Source organism: Microcaecilia unicolor, chromosome 3, assembly GCF_901765095.1.
Source record: "Microcaecilia unicolor chromosome 3, aMicUni1.1, whole genome shotgun sequence".
Taxonomy (NCBI): Eukaryota; Metazoa; Chordata; class Amphibia; order Gymnophiona; family Siphonopidae; genus Microcaecilia; species Microcaecilia unicolor.
Window position 1 is genome coordinate 229,974,762 of NC_044033.1, and position 23,504 is coordinate 229,998,265.

A 23,504-nucleotide genomic window follows, 5' to 3' on the forward strand; every position below is an offset into this window, starting at 1 on the left:
CTCTTAAGGGTTTTGCACTTTCATATTTAGTTTTTCCAAATATGAGTCTGGCGGCGGTATTCTGGGCAGTTTGGAGTTTTTTGATAGTTTGTTCTTTGCAGCCAGCGTACAGTGCGTTGCAGTAGTCGGGATAACTTATTACCATTGACTGTACCAGGGTACGGAAGATGTATCTCGGGAAGAAAGGTTTTACTCTTTTGAGTTTCCACATGGAGTAGAACATCTTTTTCGTAGTGTTTTTCACGTGGGCATCAAGATTGAGGTTTCGATCAAAGGTGACTCCAAGAATTTTCAAGTTTTGTGAAACAGGAAGAGAACAGTATGGTGTGATTATGGTGGAGAAGATTTTTGTGTTACATTGTGAGGAAAGTACAAGACATTTTGTTTTTTCTGCATTAAGTTTTAGTTGGAATGCATCTGCCCAGGTGTGCATTATTTGGAGGCTTTGGTTGATCTCGTTGGTGATTTCATTTAGATCATGTTTGAACGGGATGTAAATTGTGATGTTATCTGTATATATGTAGGGGTTGAGGTTTTGATTGGCTAGGAGTTTGGCTAAAGGTATCATCATTAGGTTGAATAAGGTTGGTGAGAGGGGGGATCCTTGGGGGACTCCACATTCAGGTGTCCATGGGAGTGATCTGTCCGCGTTCATTGTTACTTGGTATGATCTTGTGGTCAGGAATCCTTTGAACCATTTAAGAACTGTGCCTCCTACTCCGAAGTACATAAGTACATAAGTAATGCCATACTGGGAAAAAACCAAGGGTCCATCGAGCCCAGCATCCTGTCCACGACAGCGGCCAATCCAGGCCAAGGGCACCTGGCAAGCTTCCCAAACGTACAAACATTCTATACATGTTATTCCTGGAATTGTGGATGTTTCCCAAGTCCATTTAGTAGCGGTTTATGGACTTGTCCTTTAGGAAACCGTCCAACCCCTTTTTAAACTCTGCTAAGCTAACTGCCTTCACCACTTTCTCCGGCAACGAATTCCAAAGTTTAATTATACGTTGGGTGAAGAAAAATTTTCTCCGATTTGTTTTAAATTTACTACACTGTAGTTTCATCGCATGCCCCCTAGTCCTAGAAGTTTTGGAAAGCGTGAACAGACGCTTCACATCCACCTGTTCCACTCCACTCATTATTTTATATACCTCTATCATGTCTCCCCTCAGCCGTCTCTTCTCCAAGCTGAATAGCCCTAGCCTCCTTAATCTTTCTTCATAGGGAAGTCGTCCCATCCCCGCTATCATTTTAGTCGCCCTTCACTGCACCTTTTCCAATTCTACTATATCTTTCTTGAGATGCGGCGACCAGAATTGAACACAATACTCAAGGTGCGGTCGCACCATGGAGCGATACAACGGCATTATAACATCCTCACACCTGTTTTCCATACCTTTCCTAATAATACCCAACATTCTATTCGCTTTCCTAGTCGCAGCAGCACACTGAGCAGAAGGTTTCAGCGTATTATCGACGACGACACCCAGATCCCTTTCTTGGTCCGTAACTCCTAACGTGGAACCTTGCATTTGCTCACATTAAACGTCATCTGCCATTTAGCCACCCAGTCTCCCAGTCTCGTAAGGTCCTCTTGTAATTTTTCACAATCCTGTCGCAATTTAACAACTTTGAATAACTTTGTGTCATCAGCAAATTTAATTACCTCGCTAGTTACTCCCATCTCTAAATCATTTATAAATATATTAAAAAGCAGCGGTCCTAGCACAGACCCCTGAGGAACCTCACTAACTACAACACTAAGTATTCTAGTATATGTAATAGTATTTCATGATTAACCATGTCAAAGGCGCTGGACATGTCGAATTGTAGGAGGAGTATGTTGTTACCAGTTGCAATTGCTTGTTTAAATGAGTTCATTGCGGACACTAGAACAGTTTCGGTGCTGTGATTTGACCGAAATCCTAATTGAGACTCGTGCAGGATTGAGTGTTTATTTAAGTATTCAGTAAGTTGTTTCGTTGCTATGCCTTCCATGAGTTTGGTTATAAGTGGAATAGAGGCTACTGGGCGATAGTTGGTTAGGTACATTGTGCTTTTCTTATCATCTTTCGGTAGCGGAGTAAGTAGGATGTTTCTTTTATCCATGGGAAAGAGCCCATTTTGGAGTCTGTAATTTACGTGGTTCGTAAGGTCTGTTTTGAATTGTTTGGGTGCGGATCTTATTAGACTGTTAGGGCAAATGTCTAATTTGCATTGCGATTTGGTGTATTTTCCGAGCCAATGTGAGATTTCATTTGATGAAAGCTTGTCAAAGTTGGTCCAAGATCGATCTGCTGGGTATTCCCCGGGATTTGAGTCTAGACATTCAAGGATATTTGTGTATTCCATTATATTGGTAGGTATCATGAGTCGGAGCTTTATGATTTTTTCATTGAAGTAATTTGCAAGATTGGTTGCTGATGGGGATCTGTGTTGTTGGAGGTAACCGTATTAGTATTTAGGAGATTGTTTACGAGTGAGAAGAGTTTGTGTGTATCCTTGTAGTTTGGTCCTATTTTGGTTTTGTAATACGTCCTTTTAGTTTGTCTGATAGTGTATTTGTATTTTCTTTGTAGTTGTTTCCAGTCTTTGAGTGTATTTTCGTCTTTTTTCTTGTTCCATGCTCTTTCTAATATTCTGACCTTTGTTTTTAGTTCTTAACCATATTCCTAAATATTTTAGTTGTAAGGGAGACCAATGAAAATTCGCCGTACCTATATCAATAAGAGTGGTACTCTTATTCAGGGGCATTACTTCTGATTTGTCCCAATTTATCTTATATCCAGAAAATTTGGAAAAAAGAATCTGCTGTGCTGACTAATTCTGCTATAGAGCAATTTGGTTCAGATAGAAAAAGAATCAAGTCATCTGCACATGCTTCTAACTTATGCCGGGGTTTACTAAGCCGCTAGCGCATCTGGCTGTTTTGGCAGTACCGCGCAGAAGCCGTTAGTGCAGCTTAGTAAACAAACCCTTTAGTATTGTTAATTGAAATTTTGATTGTAGGTTGGTAATAAAGAATTTTAATCCATTGTTTGAACCCATGTTAAACCAATCTATAGTTTCAAAAAGATATGACCATTAAATGTGGTCAAACATTTTTTCTTCATTAAGTGAGAGGGCAACCATAGGAGATTTTTGGTTTCTGGCTATATGATTTAAATCACATTATCACCAATAAATCTACCTTGCATAAAACCTATCTAATTTTCTGCTATTAAAGTTCCAAGCTTTTTGTTTAGTCATAATGCCAGTAGTTTAGTAATAATTTTATAATCAATGCCAGGTTTAGGAATTGGTATAACATTCGCTTTGGCAAAATTTCATTGTTTTTCTAGATATAAATCTAATAAATTGAAAACTTTAATAATTGGGTAAGGAGTATTTTGAAATGTTTACAAAATTCAGAAGTGAGACCATCCAGTCCGAGATCTTTGTTAGAAAAAAGAAAGTTAATAACCAATGTCACTTTTCCATCAATTAGTTTTCCTAGATCAGATTGATCCTTAGAAGTTAAGGTAGGGCGGTTAATTTTTGCCAGAATGGTTTGCACTTCGTATATTCCGCCTGAACCGATATACTTATATCACCCCTCTCCTCAGGTCACTTCACTGGCTTCCGATCAGATACCGCATACAGTTCAAGCTTCTCCTTCTCACCTACAAATGCACTCAGTCTGCAGTCCCTCATAACTCTCTACCCTCATCTCCCCTTACGTTCCCGCCCGAAACCTCCGCTCACAGGACAAATCCCTCCTCTCAGTACCCTTCTCCACCACCGCCAACTCCAGGCTCCGCCCATTCTGCCTCGCCTCACCCTATGCCTGGAATAAACTTCCTGAGCCCTTACGCCAAGCCCCCTCCCTACCCATCTTTAAATCCTTGCTCAAAGCCCACCTCTTCAATGTTGCTTTCGGCACCTAACCTTTATACCTTTCAGGAAATCTAGACTGCCCCAATTTGATTGCCCCCACTTGACTGACTGTACATTTGTCCATTAGATTGTAAGCTCTTTGAGCAGGGACTGTCCTTCTATGTTAAATTGTACAGCGCGGAAGTGATGTCACCGAGTGACATGGTTGCCTGAAAACGGAGCTCCGTGTAACCCACGGGAAGAAAACGATAAAAAGCCCATTTTTCGACTGCAATAACAGCCCTTGATGAGCAGAGGTGCAAGCGACTGAGAGTGTGTGCGAATTGAATACAGGGAGAAAGGGAAAAGCTCGATCTCTCTCGCTTCGCATACTCGAAAATTTCGCGCAAGAAAAACAAAATGGCGACCGCAGTACAAAAGCGTCCAGAACAATCGCAGGATGCGTCCCCCGGTGAACAGCTACCGGTGATGGAGTCAGAGGTGCGTACAAACCGGGGAGAAACAGAAGAAGAGATGGGACCTGAATGGCAGAAATGGCTGCAGGAAATTAGATCAGATCTAAAAGCAATGCGGAATAAGCTGGTCAACATGGGGGCTGAGCTGAAAGGCGAAATACGGGAGCTTGGATCCAGGATTGAGGAAGCAGAGACCCGTTTAGATGCTCACTCGGAATCGCTAGAGGCCCTGGAGCAGCGAACTAACGACACCCAGCAGGCGCACCAGCAGATTCTGGATAAATTAGAAGACCTTGAAAACCACAGCCGCAGAAGTAACCTACGCTTTCGCGGACTGCCAGAGTCTCCTGCATATCTGGACTGCGAGGAAACTATACAAAAACTGGTAAGCGACCTGCTGGCAGTGGGAGGTACTGTGATGGAACCAGCGGCGATTCTTCTCAAACGGGCTCATCGAGCGCTAGGATCCCCAAGAGCTAATCTACCTAAAGACATTATAGTCTGCTTCCGGGACTACAAGCTAAAGGAACAAGTAGCTAAAGCGGCGCGGCAGACTCCAAATTTTACATGGGATTCGTATGCAGTGGAAGTTTACCAGGACTTAGCTGCAACTACGCTAAAGCGCAGAGCGGATTTGAAACCAGTGACCAGAAGACTCCAAGAGTTGGGAATACGGTACAAATGGAGGCATCCTTTTGCATTAGTTTTCTATAAGGAGGGAAAAATGCAACAAATACGGACACTTAAAGAAGCGAGCGAGATACTACCAGCGGAGGGCACACCGGAGACATCTGTCTCAGGGGATGCAGCAAAACGCGGCAAACCGCGGATGCTACCATCAAAATGGCAACGAGTGGGCAAGGGACAGAAACGTCTACAACGCCAGCAGTCGGCCACTAAAGTGACATGAAGGGAGTAAAACGCCTATTCCATAGATGGCTGGCAGGCACATGGTGACAGTGTGGTGGAGTCCCATGGGAGGGATATGCTACTATGCCTGCACTAAGCCTGGAGAAACAGCTAAGGATGAGTTTGACCCTGAAGAGAGTTAGGGTGAAGTATATTGACAAGTTGTAATATTTGAATTTTCGTTGCACTGTTATATGGTTGCACTGTTAAACTGTTCAATTGCTATACTGTTATATTAGCCCGTTGTGAGATTTACACTTGTGAGCGGATGGGGCTTTGATTAATAGCATATATGAATACCTGTGGTAACACGGCAAAGTGTGCACTTAACCAACACTTCTTCCTTAGATGCCCTTTGTGCTACACAGGGGCAACTTTAATATGCAGAGGGGGGGAGGGAGGAGGTGGGGACGGAACTTAGGGGAAGGAGATGGGAGAAGACTGGGAAGAGAGCAGCAGAGGAAACACACCAGTGCTGGTCCGGGAAGGGGAGGCAGAGGAGGGTGTCAGTTTAGGAATCAATATACCGTAGAGAGATGCAGTCAGCTGAAGAATGTTAGACATTAATTTATTGCTGCTTAATGTTAGAGGCCTGAATATCCCCAGAAAGCGACAACTCCTGTTTAGAGAAATGCTATGTCTGCGTGCGGATGTGGTCCTAGTGCAGGAGACCCATCTCTTGCCTAAGTCTGAATATCTATGCCGCCATAAAAAATTCCCACATATATACTTTGCCTCGAATGGAGCTAATACAAAGAGTAGGGGAGTGCTAGTGGCATTTGCGGGGGACAAACCATGGAATATTTTAAAGGTGATCAGGGATAGGGGAGGCAGATACCTCCTGGTGGTTGTTTCACTAGCGGGAAGGGTCTATACAATAGTGAATGTCTATGGTCCCAATGCGCATCAGGAGGGGTTTTTCTCTGAGATAGATAAACTACTCCAGCAACATATAGAGGGCTCCCTGATTGTAGGGGGGGACTTCAATTTAACTTTGCAATCCCATTTAAATAATTCCTCGAGCAATATACGCTATGGCCATCAAGACAGAGCAAAATTGCAAGAATTTGTTAATCACTGGCATTTAATAGACCTGTGGCAGCAGATAAATCCTAGAGAGCGTAGCTATACATATTACTCTACAGTACATCAGTCTTTTTCTCGGATTGACTTCTGGCTGGGGGAAGCGTCCGTAGCAGGGATGATGGGAACCCACCAGATATTGCCTAGAACTTGGTCAGACCACTCCCCCATTCTAATGCAGCTGGTGATACCTGAAATGCAGAAGGGGGGCAGAGAGTGGCGTTTGGATGATGCGCTCCTGCGTAACCCGAGTAACACACTAAATATAGAAAATAAGATTAAAGAATATATTCAATTCAATGATACGGGGGAAGTCTCGCCCATAATGATATGGGAGGGTCTTAAAGCGGTTACGAGAGGCCATTTAATCGCACTAAAGGCATATAATAGGAAACAGCGAGTGTCCAAGGAAACAACCCCTCGAAGACAATTAGAACAGGAGGAAGCCAGACTTCACCAGGGTAGAGTGGGAAACGACCAGTCAATTATGGACAGAGTCCACCGGCTCCGGACTCAGATCTGCGAGCTAGAGCTGGCAGAGCTGGCAGAAGACTTAAAAAAAGCCCAACAGATCCATTTTGAATTTGGCAATAAGGCCAGTAGGCTCTTAGCTTTCAAATTAAAACAACAAGCAACCCGTAATATAATTGCGAGCTTGAGGGATGAGGGTGGGAACATCCATACAGATAATGATTATATCGAGCCGGCATTTAAAGAATATTATGAGCGGCTTTATGCCAGGGGAGGGGAGGTAGCGGCAGCAGAGCTGAAGCATTACTTAGAGGGTATTGAGCTTCCCAGACTAGAGTCTAGTGCAAGTCAGGCGCTATCATCTCCTTTCACATTGGAAGACATTACCCATACCATTCAAGGGCTCCCGACAGGGAAGGCCCCGGGCCCCGATGGATTTACCAATAACTTTTATAAGCTCTTTGGGAAGATCCTGGCCCCATTGCTGCAGCGGGTGTTCAACATTTTAGACACTAGCCCGAGACTACCACCCACGTGGGATTTAGCTAACATAACGGTTATTCATAAACCAGGAACAGACCCTCAACTGTGTGGATCCTACAGGCCCATTTCTCTCTTGGGGACTGACTACAAGATCTTTACTAAGATCTTGGCGACACGGGTGCAAAAGTACTTACCTTTCTTAATTCATGAAGATCAGGCAGGCTTTGTGCATGGGAGACAGACCTTTGATAATATACGAAGAGCTCTACATGTTGTATACCATGCACGAGACACGCAGTCACCCCTATGTATTCTGTCACTCGATGCGGAAAAAGCGTTTGACAGGGTAAGCTGGCCATTCCTGTTCGAAGTACTAGACAAAATGGGGTTTTCAGGACGACTGATACACTGGCTCCACCTGATATATAAGACCCCACAGGCCTCAATCCGAATAAATGGAAGACTTACACAGCCATTTCACTTACATAGAGGGACACGACAGGGGTGTGCACTTTCCCCCCTGCTGTTCGCAATAGTGATTGAGCCTCTTGCAGTGAAATTTAGGACACATCCTGATATCAGGGGGCCGCGGCTGGGAGGAGTGGAAACACGGGCTCTCCTCTTTGCAGATGACATTATGCTTATGTTGCGGGATCCCGGATCCTCGTTCCCGAAAATTTTGGAGATACTCTGAGTATGGAGGGGTCTCGGGGTTCAAGATTAACCTAGACAAATCTGAGGCACTAGATATTAACATTCCCCTAGACCAGAAGTCTCAATTGCAACGCACTGCTCCATTTCGCTGGGCGGCAAAATATGTTCGGTATTTAGGGATTAATATTCCGAAGCACATTGATGAGCTATTTCAAGTTAATTTCCCTGAGATGACGCAGAAGCTCTTCCAGGATCTAGAGAGATGGGAGGGTCAACAGCTATCCTGGGTAGGGAGAATAAGTGCAGTTAAGATGGTTATACTCCCGAAAATACTGTACCTTTTTATGGCACTGCCGATTTCTATACCAGATAGTTTTTTTCGAGGCCTCCAGAGGAAGGTATTTTCCTTTATCTGGAAGAAAAGACCCCCACGAGTTCTCAGGGAAGTTCTATATCAACCAAGGGAGAGAGGGGGAATGGGAGTCCCATCTTTTGCCTCATATTTCTTGGCAGCGAACCTTAGAATATTGGCGGCCTGGTTTACAGATTCGGAAAAACTGGGAGTACAAATTGAGCAAGGCTGGATGAGGCCATTTCCGCTAAAGGCTATACCGTGGCTAGCTAAACAGGAGTTGGAGGTGCTAATCAAGAGATGCCCACCATTGATATGATGGCCCCTACAAATTTGGTGTAAAATTAGGGAACAGTTTTTTCCGGGGCGCAGCTACTTTCGACATATGTACCTTAGATTTGCACCCCATTTTGGTCCAGGCAGGCAAGATACGGCGTATCTTGCATGGGAGGAGATGGGTTTATGTACACTGGGACAAATGTGGCAAGATGACAAATCAGTAAAGTTAGATGAGCTCCATAGAGAATATGGCCTCTCCCCATTACAAGCATTCCAGTATTATCAGGTGCTGCGGGATTTTATAACCCGTAGAGCAAAAGGGGAGTAAAGCCTAGCAGAAACTGAAATAGAAAGGGGGATGTTGAAAGGAGGAGGTAAAGGAAGTATTTCCAGGTTCTACGGAGCACTACTGGCTTATTCCAACCCAATAGAATATTATTTGACTAAGTGGGGGGCGGCTCTAGGGGTTACCTACACAATCCCGCAATTGAAATTAGCATTTCGTTTTTTGCTTAAGGTGTCGATCTCAAGTGCTATGATTGAAAGTGGACATAAAATATTATACTGCTGGTACTACACTCCCCATCACCTGGTAAAGATGTTTCGGACAGGCTCAGCGACATGTTGGCGACAGTGTAACGCAACAGGGGACATGTTTCATATTTGGTGGACTTGCAAACATGCTCAGGCATACTGGATAGAGATATTGAAATTTATACAAGATGTCACGGGAGTGACATACCCATTAAAGATGGACCACTGTTTGCTGCATTTTAAACCCGAAGGGGTCCAGAACTCCATACATAGATTTGTGGGACATGTATTTGTAGCAGGCAAGTTGGTCCTGGTGGCAGCATGGAAACAACCATCACTCCCTGGCCTGGGAAGAGTATTGCAGAAATTGGACTATATCAGTTTGATGTCCAAGCTTATGGCATTGCGCACAGGCCGACTAATGCAGCATCAGAAAATTTGGAAGCTCTATGAACACTGGTTATCCTCACAGCATATCTCTGGACATTAATGAGTATAGAAAGGTTGGGGAAGGTTAAGCTGACATATTATTGAGAAGGGAAGTGGGGGGGTTGGGGAGGTTGGGGGGAGAGGGGAGGAGAAGATGGAAAAGATAAATATTTTGGTTTATTGGAATTGTTTATGATGACTTGGCTAGCATTTTTGATGTATTAGTAATGTTGAAGCAATGCCGATGTTATATTGCGCTTTAGAAATGTTAAATAGTAGTAGTAGTAGTAGTAGTTTCTAAGTTAAATAATTATCAATAGAAATCAAACGAAATAAAACATGGACAAGAAAATAAGATGATACCTTTTTTATTGGACATAACTTAATACATTTCTTGATTAGCTTTCGAAGGTTGCCCTTCTTCGTCAGATCGGAAATAAGCAAATGTGGTAGCAGATAGCATATATAAGAGAAACATCAAAGCATTACTTTGACAGTCTGACAGAGTGGGAGGGTGGGGGTATGCATGGGGACATCAAAGCATTTCATTGATATTCTAACAGGATGGTGTGGGAAGGTGAGAGGAGGGTGATAAACAGAGAAATAATCAGAGAAATACTACTTTATGGTTTATAATGGGCTAGAAAACCCAGATCCTTATTAAGTCCTGTCTGTTGGGTATCAAAATTTTCAATCATTCTGACTTCAAAGATCTTACGTTTTTGTATTGTTTTAAAGTTGCCTTTCAGGATTCTTACTGTGAAATCACTGGTGCGGTGTTCTGGTCTTGTAAAGTGTTGGCTCACAGGGGTGGGTGCCTGACTGACACCGGCTATTTTCATGTGATGTCTGTGCAGATTGAATCTTGTCTTAAGCATCTGGCCTGTTTCTCCAATATAGCATCCTTTGTTACATTTTTTACACTGAATGATATATACCACATTGGAAGATGAGCATGTGAAAGATTCCTTTATGTTAAATATTTTTCCTTTGTGAATGACTGTGGGGTCCTGTGAAATGTTTTGGCATAGCTTGCAGCTGGATGTATTGCAGGGAAATGTGCCCTTCTCTTCACCTTCAGTCTGTGTTGGGAGTTTACTCCTGATCAGCTTGTGTTTGGGTTTGGTGGCTGTCGGAAGGGGGTGGGAATATCTCTTTCAGTAATTCATCCCCTTGGAGTAGGGGCTGTAGGTCCCTTATGATTTTCCTCAGTTTCTCCAGCTCTAGGTTGTATGTCACTACAAGGGGAATTCTGTCTGTGGCTTTTTTTTCTTTGTACTGTAGCAGATTTTCCCTGGGTGTTTTGAGGGCGGAGACAATATTCTTGGAGATTATTTTGGGGTTGTAGCCTTTCTATTTGAAGGATGCAGTCAGGGTTTCAAGGTGTCTGTCTCTATCTCCTGGGTCCGAGCAGATACGGTGGTATCTTGTGGCTTGGCTGTAAATAATGGATCTTTTTTGTATGTGAAGGGTGGAAGCTGGAGTTGTGGGTTTCTTGTATATAGATGTTTGTATACAGCTATCACTGATTGAGACTGTGGTGTCCAAAAAATTGACTTTTTCTGGGGAGTAGTCAATTTTGAATCTGATTGTCTTACGACACTTTTGATGTGGCATCCCGAATAGCTGCTCAAGGTATAGTGATGCGCAGACTCTCATGATTGCGTATCTCTGACCTGGATCAGAAGACCCAGCAGCGAATGGCGGATGTTCGTTGCTGGGGGGATAATCTTTTTGGAGAAAAAGTAGAGGACATGGTCAATCAGATTAAAAAGCATCATAACGCCATGGATTCTCTCTCCCGCCGGACGTTTTCTGCTACTGCCTTCTCTTCTAGGAGGTTTTTTGAAGGGAAGAGGAGTGCTCCCTATTCCTATAATAGGCGTAGGTACAGTCCTGCTTCTCGGCAGCCGGTTCAGGCTCAGCCCCAGCATGTGCGTTCTCGTCAACGCCATGCGCCTAAGGCCCTTTTGGCTCCCCAGCAACTCGGGGGGAGGCTTATATTTTTTCACCAAAGGTGGCCTCTCATAACCTCCGACAGGTGGGTTCTTCAAATAGTCCGGTTAGGATACACTCTCAATCTGGCATCCAGGCCTCCAAATTGCCCACCGGCAGCTCAGTCCTTCAGCTCCCAGCACAAGCAGGTACTTGCAGAGGAACTCTCCGCCCTTCTAAAGGCCAATGCGGTCAAACCTGTTCCACCAGAGGATGAAGGGTTGGGATTCTATTCCAGGTACTTCCTTGTGCAAAAGAAAACAGGGGGGATGCGTCCCATCCTAGACCTAAGGGCCCTGAACCAATTCCTAGTCCGAGAAAAGTTCAGGATGGTTTCCCTGGGCACCCTTCTTCCCATGATTCAGGAAAACAATTGGCTATGCTCTCTGGACTTAAAGGATGCATATACTCACATCTCTATACTCCCAGCTCACAGGAAGTATCTTTGATTCCGGCTGGGAACTCAGCATTTTCAGTACTGTGTACTGCCCTTTGGCCTCGCATCTGTGCCCAGAGTCTTTACAAAGTGTCTGGCAGTTTTTGCAGCATCGCTACTCAGACTGGGAGTGCATGTGTTCCCTTATCTCGACGATTGGCTGGTGAAGAGCACCTCTGAGGCAGGACTCTACAGTCCATGCGGATGACTACTCGAGTGCTGTAGCTACTAGGGTTTGTAATCAATTATCCCAAGTCCCATTTTGTCCCAGTGCAAAAATTGGGGGTCATTAGAGCTCTGTTGGACACACGGACGTCTTGAGATTATCTTCTCCAGTCAAGGGCAGACAATCTCCTGACCCTAGTGTTCTTCGCTCAAGCGTCTCAACAGATCACAGCTCGGCAGATGTTTGAAACTCTTAGGGCACATGGCTTCCACAGTTCATGTAACTCCCATGGCACGCCTACATATGAGATCAGCTCAATGGACCCTAGCTTCCCAGTGGTGCCAGGCCACAGGTGATCTAGAGGATGTGATCCATCTCTCCACCGACTTTGCAGTTCCCTTCAGTGGTGGACCATTCGATCCAATTTGACCTTGAGACGTCCATTCCAAATTCCTCAGCCACAGAAAGTGCTGATGACGGATGCATCCCTCCTGGGGTGGGGAGCTCATGTAGATGGACTTCACACTCAGGGAGCTTGGTCTTTTCAGGAGAAGGATCTTCAGATCAACTTCCTGGAATTACGAGCGATCTGGAACGCTCTCAAGGCTTTCAGAGATCGGCTGTCCAATCAAATCATTCTAATTCAGACAGACAATCAGGTTGCTATGTTTTGCACAAGCAAGAAGGGGGGCACCGGATCTCGCCCTCTGTGTCAGGAAGCCGTCAGGATGTGGCTTTGGGCTCACCACCACGGCATGTTTCTCCAGGCCATGTATCTGGCAGGCGTAAACAACAGTCTGGCCGACAGACTGAGCAGGATAATGCAACCTAACGAGTGATCACTGAACATGGATGTTGTCCGCAAGATCTTCCGAGCATTGGGGACCCCCTCGGTGGATCTTTTTGCCACTCAGGTCAATCACAAAGTCCCTCAGTTCTGTTCCAGACTTCAGGCCCACAACAGACTAGCGACCAATGCCTTTCTCCTACATTGGGGGACACGCCTTCTGTATGCGTATCCTCCCATACCTCTAGTAGGTAAAACTCTGCTGAAACTCAAGCAAGACAATGGAACCATGATTCTGATTGCACCTTTTTTGGCCCCATCAGATTTGGTTCCATCTTCTTCTGGAGTTGTCCTCCGAAGAACCGTGGAGACTGGACTGTTTTCCGACACTCAGAACGAGGGGTCGCTTCTACATCCCAACCTCCAGTCTCTGGCTCTCATGGCCTCGATGTTGAGAACTTAGAAGTTGCCTCTTTAGGCCTTTCAGAGGGTGTCTCCCGAGTCTTGCTTGCTTCCAGGAAAGATTCCACGAAAAAGTGTTATTCTTTTAAATGGAGGAGGTTTGCCGTCTGGTGTGACAGCAAGGCCCTAGATCCTTTTTCTTGTCCTACACGGACCCTGCTTGAATACCTTCTACACTTATCAGAGTCTGCTCTCAAGACCAACTCCGTAAGGGTTCACCTTAGTGCAACCAGTGCTTACCATCAACGTGTAGAAGATCAGCCTATCTCTGGACAGCCTTTAGTAGTTCGTTTTATGAGAGGTTTTCTTTTGTCAAAGCCTCCTGTCAAACCTCCACCAGTGTCATGGGATCTCAACGTCGTTCTCACCCAGCTGATGAAAGCTCCTTTTGAGCCACTGAATTCCTGTCATCTGAAGTACTTGACCTGGAAGGTTATTTTCTTGGTGGCTGTTACTTCAGCTCGTAGAGTCAGTGAGCTCCAAGCCCTGGTAGTGCATGCACCTTACATGAAATTTCATCATAACTACTACTATTTAGCATTTCTATAGCACTACCGCACTCATCCTAAGTTCTTGCTAAAGGTGGTGTTGGAGTTCCATCTGAACCAGTCAATTGTCTTGCCAACATTTTTTCCCCATCCACATACCTTGGTGAAGACAAGTTGCACACCTTGGACTGTAAGAGAGCATTGGCCTTTTATGTGGAGCAGACAAAGCCCTATCGACAGTCCGCCCAGCTGTTTGTTTCTTTTAATCCCAACAGGAGGGGAGTTGCCATCGGAAAACGCACCATCTCTAATTGGCTAGCAGTGGCTTACTTAAAGTCAGCCTCCATTGAAGAGATTTGCAAGGCTGCAATGTGGTCATCAGTCCACACATTCACATCTCACTTCTGCCTTCAGCAGGATACCCGACGCAGCAGTCGGTTTGGGCAGTCAGTACTGCAGAATCTGTTCGGGTTTAGAATCCAACTCCACCCTCCTAGGCCCATTTCTGGTTTGTTCCAGGCGCACTCTTACTTAGTTGAATTTATTTTCAGGTCAATCTTTGTTACGTCCTCGCTGTTGTGAGCCCCAATCGACCAATGTTTCATTATTTTGAGTGAGCCTGGGGGATAGGGATACCCCATAGGTAAGAATATTGAGCCTGCTTGTCCTTTGAGAAAATGAAGATACATACCTGTAGCAGGTATTTTCCGAGGACAGCAGGCTCAATATTCTTACAGCCCTCCCTCCTCCCTGTTGGAGTTGTTCTTCTCTTATTGTTTTGTTTTTTATTAAACTCAGCACTGCACGTATTGCTGCATTCACAGATTCTTTCCTCGTTTGTTTTCTTTTAGAAAAGCTTTCCCCCGATATGTAAACCAATGGCTCCTGGTTGGTTAAATTCCATTTAGCATCCTAACCACAAATATTCAGCAGGAGATATCTGGGCTCAGCTTATGCGGGCTGCCTCCTGCAGTATGAATATCGGCCTTCCTGAGTCATTGTATGATTATTTACTGTGACCGAAAACTATTCCAGTTCTTAATTCAGTCATTAGATATGTTAATAGCTGGGTGGCTGGTGGGTGTGATGATCACTTGGTGATTTGCCTGGACCTCTTGCACAATATACAACATTTTAGTATGTGTAGAGGAAAAGCTGTTTATCATAATGTATGTACATTCTAGTGCCAGTAATGCTGCATCACTGATTCTTCCCACTTTTGTTCTCTTGTAGAAATGCTCACTGCAGATAAGAGTAAGTACTTTTCCATGTATTTTCTGAGGCTGAAATAATAACACTTCTTAAGTCTTGCCCATTATGGTTTAATGGGACAGAGTCTGCATGGGTTCAGCCAAGGGAAGTCTTTTCTCACCAATTTGCTTCATTTCTTTGAAGGCGTAAATAGACATGTGGAGAAAGGTGAGCCGGTTGATGTAGTGTTTCTTTTTCTATGATTACCCCTAAAATTTTACCAGAAGCTACCCTTGATACTTCTTCTGTTTCACCCATCAATCATCTCATTACAATATCTTACATAATATTAGCAAAGCCTGAACAAGTAGTTTTGGATACATTCTGTTACAATTTATACAACTCCAACCAAACCAAACCTTAGTGAGACATAATTATAATCTCTTCAAATCTTGTTGCTATTATCTACAGACAAATCAAATATATATAAGCTAAAATACCATGTTTCCTAATTAACCTGCCCAAATGGTTGCAACTTGCAAATAACTTAATATATAGAAGAGGAGAAAGGAGAAACACAGATTGTAAGCTCCTTTGAGCAGGGACTGTCCTTCTATGTTAAATTGTACAGCACTGCGTAACCCTAGTAGCGCTTTAGAAATGTCAAGTAGTAGTAGTAGTAAGACATTGGATGTTTTAATCTTCCAATAAACTAACTAAGGTCTGAACTCTTTCAGTCATAATCACATTAAATTCAAGTTATTTGTTTTCCCCAGTCACTCACAGACTGACAACCAATGGATTGTCTCATCTTCAGAAATACCAGTCATCTATGGATTGGTATGGCTGTTGCCACATTCTACATAGAATTTGTCCTGTTAGTCAGAAGAGCCAGAAGATAATTTCTTTAGACACCTCCAGCTACAAACAGCTTCACTGTACGCTATGCAATAGATTCAAGAAAAGGCACTGGGATACAGTGCACTAAGCAGAGATTCTGTAGAGGCAATTGCTTGTGGTAATATACCTATTAGAGCTTGCGGTAAGGAATTTTTCTGGAAGAAGGCATTGCGAGGGCTTTGAAACATTATCTTGTTAGGGTGATCTAGGTAACGTGTTAAGGAGTAAATTCTATAAGGTCTGAACTCTTTCAGTCATTATCACATTAAAGTCAAGTAATTTGTTTTCCCCAGTCACTCATAGACTGACAACCAATGGATTTTCTCATCTTCAGAAATACCAGTCATCTATGGGATTGGTATGGCTGTTGCCACATTCTACATAGAATTTGTCCTGTTAGTCAGAAGAGCCGGGATATAATTTCTTTAGACACATCAAGCTGCAAACAGCTTCACTGGACGCTATGGAATAGATTCAAGAAAAGGCACTGGGATACAGTGCACTAAGCAGAGATTCTGTAGAGGCAATTGCTTGTGGTAACATACCTATTAGAGCTTGCGGTAAGGAATTATAGATTTGTCTTTTATAGTGTGACACTTAGCAGTAAGGTGTACCTATGTGTAGGTGGCTGCAATTAGATCTGTTATAACCTAAATACTGACAGCTAAGTTAGGCGCACTTAGGCGTGATTCTCTTTCAACATGCATAAATCTGAGAACAAGACCCTAACCACACCCCCAATTTTTTATGCACGATAGGATTCAGGTGCAATCCGTTACAGAATTAGATATGTGCCTAAATCCTAATTATTGCCAATTACTGCCAATAATTGTTAACTCCCAATTATCATTACTGTTTGGCTTGTTGTTCAATTAAGTTTTGTACAATCTTTATAGAATCACACTAAGCGTGTCTTTAATTGATGTCAACTTTTCAGGCACAATATATAGTTCTGTTAAGGATGGATCATTTAGCACTTGCAATTTAGTAATTGCTATTTGCTTCGCTGTTAAATCCTAGCAGTTACTTTGTGCTAATGACTATATTAGCGCATGACCTGTATAAAACATATCCTGAAAAGGAAAAGCATTAGATTTGCAGCTAACACCCACTAAAATCTGTGTTAACTCCAAATCCTAATTTCCTTTAGTAATCATTCAGTTAAGTAACACTTTGAGCATTAATTTAAGAACTCGGCCATAGTAAATTTTCTGAGAGGCCAGTGTAGGAGCAGACCTCTTAGTTACAAGCACACATCCTTTGAATATCAGGCCCAATGGCTTTTATTGAAAGCACTGACTCTTCTCTGTTTTGATTTCCTGTAGACAAGCTTTCTGAAGATGTTGGTGAGTAATTTTATATTCATTTACTATGTCTGCAAATATTCCAGTTGTTAAGTCATTCATTAGGAATATAAATAACTAATTTGCTGGTAGATGTGAGGATCACGTGGTAACTTATCTAATGTTAAAGTAGTGGACCTCATAAGACACCAAATTAAGATTTCATTAAATACCAGAGAGAAACCAGCTGTCATGATGCATGTGGGTACCAATATCATTGGGAGATAAAGGAGACAAGATATAGAAGCTAACAGGTCAATATTTAAACATCTCAATCAGTATTTCCTTTAAATGGTGGTTCTGGTGTTTAAAAATACCTGAATATTCCTGCCCATTATCCATATAGGAGGAAATTCAATAAATGGCACCAAAAATTCAGCACCAAAAAAATTCAGCTCTAAGTGCTAGGTTATAAAGGGAGCGTGCCTATTATAGAATAGCATTCGGTGTGGATCCAGCACCAAATTTTTTGGGCAGGTGTTAATGTCAGTGCCCAACAGGTATGCTTTGGGTGAATTCTGTAATTCCGCTTGCAACATTTTGGAATGCCTCTAGCATGCACCCCTGGCTATGCCCCCTATTTAAGTACACGCTATGAGAGTTAGGTGCCAATTCTTACAGAATAGCATGCAGCCATTTGCCAATTGACTTTTGGCGCCCAATTATTGCTAGTTGAGGGCTTGTTGATCGATTTTGGTGTGCAAATTTAGTTGCCATGTATAGAATAGAGGGGATAATGACACCGTTATCTGGATAACTTAGAAGAGCTTTCCTGCACTCTGCTCTATGTATACTCTAACAAATTTGAAAATGAAAATGCATACATACTCTCACTTTGAAATTCCCCAAGGAAACAGCCGTATTTTTATGTCCAGAAAAAGGGAAGGGGCAAAAGCAGACCTGGCTCTTATGTTTACCAGCACTATTGAGCCACTAAACAGATACTGTGGGTTATTCATTTAAAATTAGAGCTGCTGAATAGCAGTCCTAACTGTAAATGGATAGTCGGGGAAGTGATCGCCAGTCAGGCATATATTCATTAGCACTAATTAAAAAGGGAGCACTGTTGAATATGGTGGTTATTTTAGAAGCTCTATTTGTGTTATGGAAATCTGAAAACCATCCATATTGCATAGATGTCCAAACAGTGGCATACCAAGGGGGGGGGGCGGTGGGGGCGGTCCGCCCCGGCTGCACATCGCTGGGGGGGGTGCCGCGGCGCGCGCCTGTCAGCTGAGTTCGCTGACTTCGCTAACTTCGCTGCAGCTCCCTCTGCCCCGGAACAGGAGAAATTTGCGACAAGATAACAGGTCTGAATCACAAATTAACTTACAAAGTCTTTGTTGCAGAGTTGCTGAAGCCGAGAGAGAGTCTGTAGGAAGGTGTCTGTTGTCCAGCTTAGTGATGAGCAGAATGGGGCAGAGGTAACAGGAGCCCAGAAGTCCTTACAGCAGCCAGTGGTGGGAGAGAAGGGAAGAGAAGAGAGCGAACTAAGTGTGTTCCTGGCTTTTATAATGTTCCTAGGGGCACTGAGTCCTGGGTATTGTAGTTTGCAGAGGAGCATGGTCACATGTTTCCTGGATATCTGCTGGCAAATGGCTTTTTATAGCTTGATGGCTTTTGTATAGGTTTCAGTCTGAGTCTTGTTTGAGAATAGGTGGAGTTTCACAAACCCCAGTCTCTGTGGCTGCTGCCCCTCTTTGAGTTTTTATTATGCTAATGGACAGGTATCCACACCCAGCCAAGCTTTTGTTCAGTTTTCCAGGTGGGAGAAAGAGGAACTTGAAATCAGACCAGTTTCTTTACAGCGGTGCTTTTTATATTTGTATCTGACCCAACAAAATATTTCAGTAACTCTGGTATCATGCTACACTGTCATGGAGCCGAGTATGACATTTCAGGCTGGCATACAGGCTGGCAAAAAAAAAGTTTTAAGTTCTTTTTTTTTGGTGGGAGGGGGTTAGTGACCACTGGGGGAGTCAGGGGAGGTCATCCCCGATTCCCTCCGGTGGTCATCTGGGCAGGTGGGGCACTTTTGGGGGAGTTGTTCGTGAAAAAAGAGGGTCCAAAAAAAGCAGCCAAAATTCTTGCTTCTGCCGCCCTTCTTTTTTCCATTATCGGCCGAGGGCGCCCATCTCTCCTCGGCCAATAAACACGCCCCAGTCCCGCCTTCACCACGCCTCCGACATGCCCCCGTCAACTTTGTCCATTCCTGAGACAGACTGCAGTTGGAGGCCCCAAAATCGGCTTTCGATTATACCGATTTGGGGCCCATGAGAGAAGGGCGCCCATCTCCCGATTTGGGTCAAAATATGGGCGTCTTTCTCCTTCGAAAATAACCTGGAATTTAATTTAGACAATAGTAGGGATGCCCTATCTAATTTTGAAGCTTTGCATTTGAGTCTAGCAGCAGTATTTAGGGCAGTGGCGTAGCCACAGGTGGGCATTAGGGTTCAGGCCCACCCAACAGTAGCACACATTTAGTGGTAGCTGGTGGGGATCCCAAGTTCCACCAGCTGAAAACGTCCCCCTGATGGTAATGAAAATGCTATTCTCCACAATACTGGCACCTGTGCATGCTCAGTTTTCAGCGCATCCCTGCTGCAGACTGCCAAGGCGGAAAGAAACATTTTCCTGCCATCTGAGATATTTTTTGGGTGGTGGTGGTGGGGGGAGAACACTTGGTGCCCACCCACTTCTTGCCTAGGCCCACCCAAAATCTGTTGTCTGGCTACGCCTCTGATTTAGGGTAGTTTGAAGTTTCTTGATGAGGGATTCCTTATTCCTTAAGTAGACTGAATTGCAGTAATTCTAGTGTGAAATGACTAATGTTTGTACATGGGAATGATACGTAAAAAACGGGAAGGAAGATCTGATTCTTTTCAGCTTCCATAATCCAGGTAACATCATTAATATGTTGTTAATTTGAGGAGTAAGAATCATCTTTATGGTGCCCAGTCTGCCCCACCATGAAAGATGTAGTGGAGATCATTTCTGCGTTGCCTCTTGTGATTTTAGTTGTGTTATGTTCAATAGTTTATATGGGGTATTTGTTAACCATATTCCTAAATATTTTAGTTGTAAGGGAGACCAATGAAAATTTGCCGTACCTATATCAATAAGAATGGTACTCTTATTCAGGGGCATTACTTCAGATTTGTCCCAATTTATCTTATATCCAGAAAATTTGGAAAAAGAATCTACTGTGCTGACTAATTCTGCTATAGAGCAATTTGGTTCAGATAGAAAAAGAATCAAGTCATCTGCACATGCTTCTAACTTACGCCAGGGTTTACTAAGCCGCTAGCGCATCTGGCTGTTTCGGCAGTGCCGCGCAGAAGCCGTTAGTGCAGCTTAGTAAACAAACCCTTTAGTATTGTTAATTGAAATTTTGATTGTAGGTTGGTAATAAAGAATTTTAATCCATTGTTTGAACCCATGTTAAACCAATTTATAGTTTCAAAAAGATATAACCATTAAATGTGGTCAAACACTTTTTCTTCATTAAGTGAGAGGGCAACCATAGGAGATTTTTTGTTTCTGGCTATATGATTTAAATCACATTATCACCAATAAATCTGCCTTGCATAAAACCTACCTAATTTTCTGCTATTAAAGTTCCAAGCTTTTTGTTTAGTCATAATGCCAGTAATCTTATATAATAATTCTCACCTCCAACGTTCTCTTCGTCTTGCTGACTGAGACCGTGGCTCCTTGGTCTGCTAGGCTCTGTAGATCAGGCTGTTCTGCGCATTCGTTGCCCCCCCTCCCAGTCGGATGTCACGTAGAGCGCCAGAGACGGAGGAGGAGGGGTGAAAGGGACATGGCACAGGGGCGGAGGTGGAGCTTCAAACACAAACAGAAGCGTTGAGGGACGGAGTAGCCCAGCGCGTTGCCACCAATACAACAACCCGGGTTCGAACACACGGCTTAGCACAGTCGAGTTGCGTTGCTACCTGCACTTGGAAAACTCCGTGGTTGACGGTGACTGACGTCAGAGACGGAGGAGGAGGGGCGAAAGGGACAGGGCACAGGGGTAGAGGCGGAGCTTCACAGACAAACAGACGTGTTGAGGGATGAGTAGCCGACCGTGTCGCGACCAATAGAAGAACCTGGGTCCGAGCACACGGCTTAGCACAGTCGAGTTGCGTTGGGACCTACACCTGGGAAAATCCGTGGTTGTCGGAGACAGGGACCGTTTCACTGAAACTGGGAGGGAGCCAGCCTGAACATGAGAGGGAGCGAGGGAGACTGCCTGAACGTGGGAGGCAGCGAGGGAGGGAGCGAGGGAGGCTGCCTGAATGTGGGAGGGAGGGAGCGAGGGAGCCAGCCTGAACGTGGGAGGGAGGGAGCTTGCTTCCAAGAAAGATTACCACGAAAAAGTGTTATTCTTTTAAATGGAGGAGGTTTGCCGTCTGGTGTGACAGCAAGGCCCTAGATCCTTTTTCTTGTCCTACACGGACCCTGCTTGAATACCTTCTACACTTATCAGAGTCTGCTCTCAAGACCAACTCCGTAAGGGTTCACCTTAGTGCAACCAGTGCTTACCATCAACGTGTAGAAGATCAGCCTATCTCTGGACAGCCTTTAGTAGTTCGTTTTATGAGAGGTTTTCTTTTGTCAAAGCCTCCTGTCAAACCTCCACCAGTGTCATGGGATCTCAACGTCGTTCTCACCCAGCTGATGAAAGCTCCTTTTGAGCCACTGAATTCCTGTCATCTGAAGTACTTGACCTGGAAGGTCATTTTCTTGGTGGCTGTTACTTCAGCTCGTAGAGTCAGTGAGCTCCAAGCCCTGGTAGTGCATGCACCTTACATGAAATTTCATCATAACTACTACTATTTAGCATTTCTATAGCACTACCGCACTCATCCTAAGTTCTTGCTAAAGGTGGTATTGGAGTTCCATCTGAACCAGTCAATTGTCTTGCCAACATTTTTTCCCCATCCACATACCTGCCCTGGTGAAGACAAGTTGCACACCTTGGACTGTAAGAGAGCATTGGCCTTTTATGTGGAGCAGACAAAGCCCTATCGACAGTCCGCCCAGCTGTTTGTTTCTTTTAATCCCAACAGGAGGGGAGTTGCCATCGGAAAACGCACCATCTCTAATTGGCTAGCAGTGGCTTACTTAAAGTCAGCCTCCATTGAAGAGATTTGCAAGGCTGCAATGTGGTCATCAGTCCACACATTCACATCTCACTTCTGCCTTCGGCAGGATACCCGACGCAGCAGTCGGTTTGGGCAGTCAGTACTGCAGAATCTGTTCGGGTTTAGAATCCAACTCCACCCTCCTAGGCCCATTTCTGGTTTGTTCCAGGCGCACTCTTACTTAGTTGAATTTATTTTCAGGTCAATCTCTGTTACGTCCTCGCCGTTGTGAGCCCCAATCGACCAATGTTTTATTATTTTGAGTGAGCCTGGGGGATAGGGATACCCCATAGGTAAGAATATTGAGCCTGCTTGTCCTTTGAGAAAATGAAGATTCATACCTGTAGCAGGTATTTTCCGAGGACAGCAGGCTCAATATTCTTACAGCCCTCCCTCCTCCCTGTTGGAGTTGTTCTTCTCTTATTGTTTTGTTTTTTATTAAACTCAGCACTGCACGTATTGCTGCATTCACAGATTCTTTCCTCGTTTGTTTTCTTTTAGAAAAGCTTTCCCCCGATATGTAAACCAATGGCTCCTGGTTGGTTAAATTCCATTTAGCATCCTAACCACAAATATTCAGCAGGAGATATCTGGGCTCAGCTTATGCGGGCTGCCTCCTGCAGTATGAATATCGGCCTTCCTGAGTCATTGTATGATTATTTACTGTGACGAAAACTATTCCAGTTCTTAATTCAGTCATTAGATATGTTAATAGCTGGGTGGCTGGTGGGTGTGATGATCACTTGGTGATTTGCCTGGACCTCATGCACAATATACAACATTTTAGTATGTGTAGAGGAAAAGCTGTTTATCATAATGTATGTACATTCTAGTGCCAGTAATGCTGCATCACTGATTCTTCCCACTTTTGTTCTCTTGTAGAAATGCTCACTGCACATAAGAGTAAGTACTTTTCCATGTATTTTCTGAGGCTGAAATAATAACACTTCTTAAGTCTTGCCCATTATGGTTTAATGGGACAGAGTCTGCATGGGTTCAGCCAAGGGAAGTCTTTTCTCACCAATTTGCTTCATTTCTTTGAAGGCGTAAATAGA

At 43.9% G+C, this 23,504-nt stretch overlaps 1 protein-coding gene across 2 annotated transcripts in view; it reads left to right on the forward strand.

The window, feature by feature from the left end:
* LOC115466353 (E3 ubiquitin-protein ligase TRIM39-like) overlaps positions 1-23,504 on the forward strand; it is a 399,358-nt gene that overhangs the window by 46,125 nt on the left and 329,729 nt on the right. Inside the window, exons 8-10 of one of the 2 annotated variants that reach the window (XM_030197539.1) lie at positions 15,099-15,119; positions 17,282-17,302; positions 23,332-23,352. In XM_030197539.1, the coding sequence (XP_030053399.1) occupies positions 15,099-15,119; positions 17,282-17,302; positions 23,332-23,352 (63 nt within the window). The remainder of the gene's footprint in view (positions 1-15,098; positions 15,120-17,281; positions 17,303-23,331; positions 23,353-23,504) is intronic. The other variant, XM_030197540.1, reaches the window with a different exon arrangement.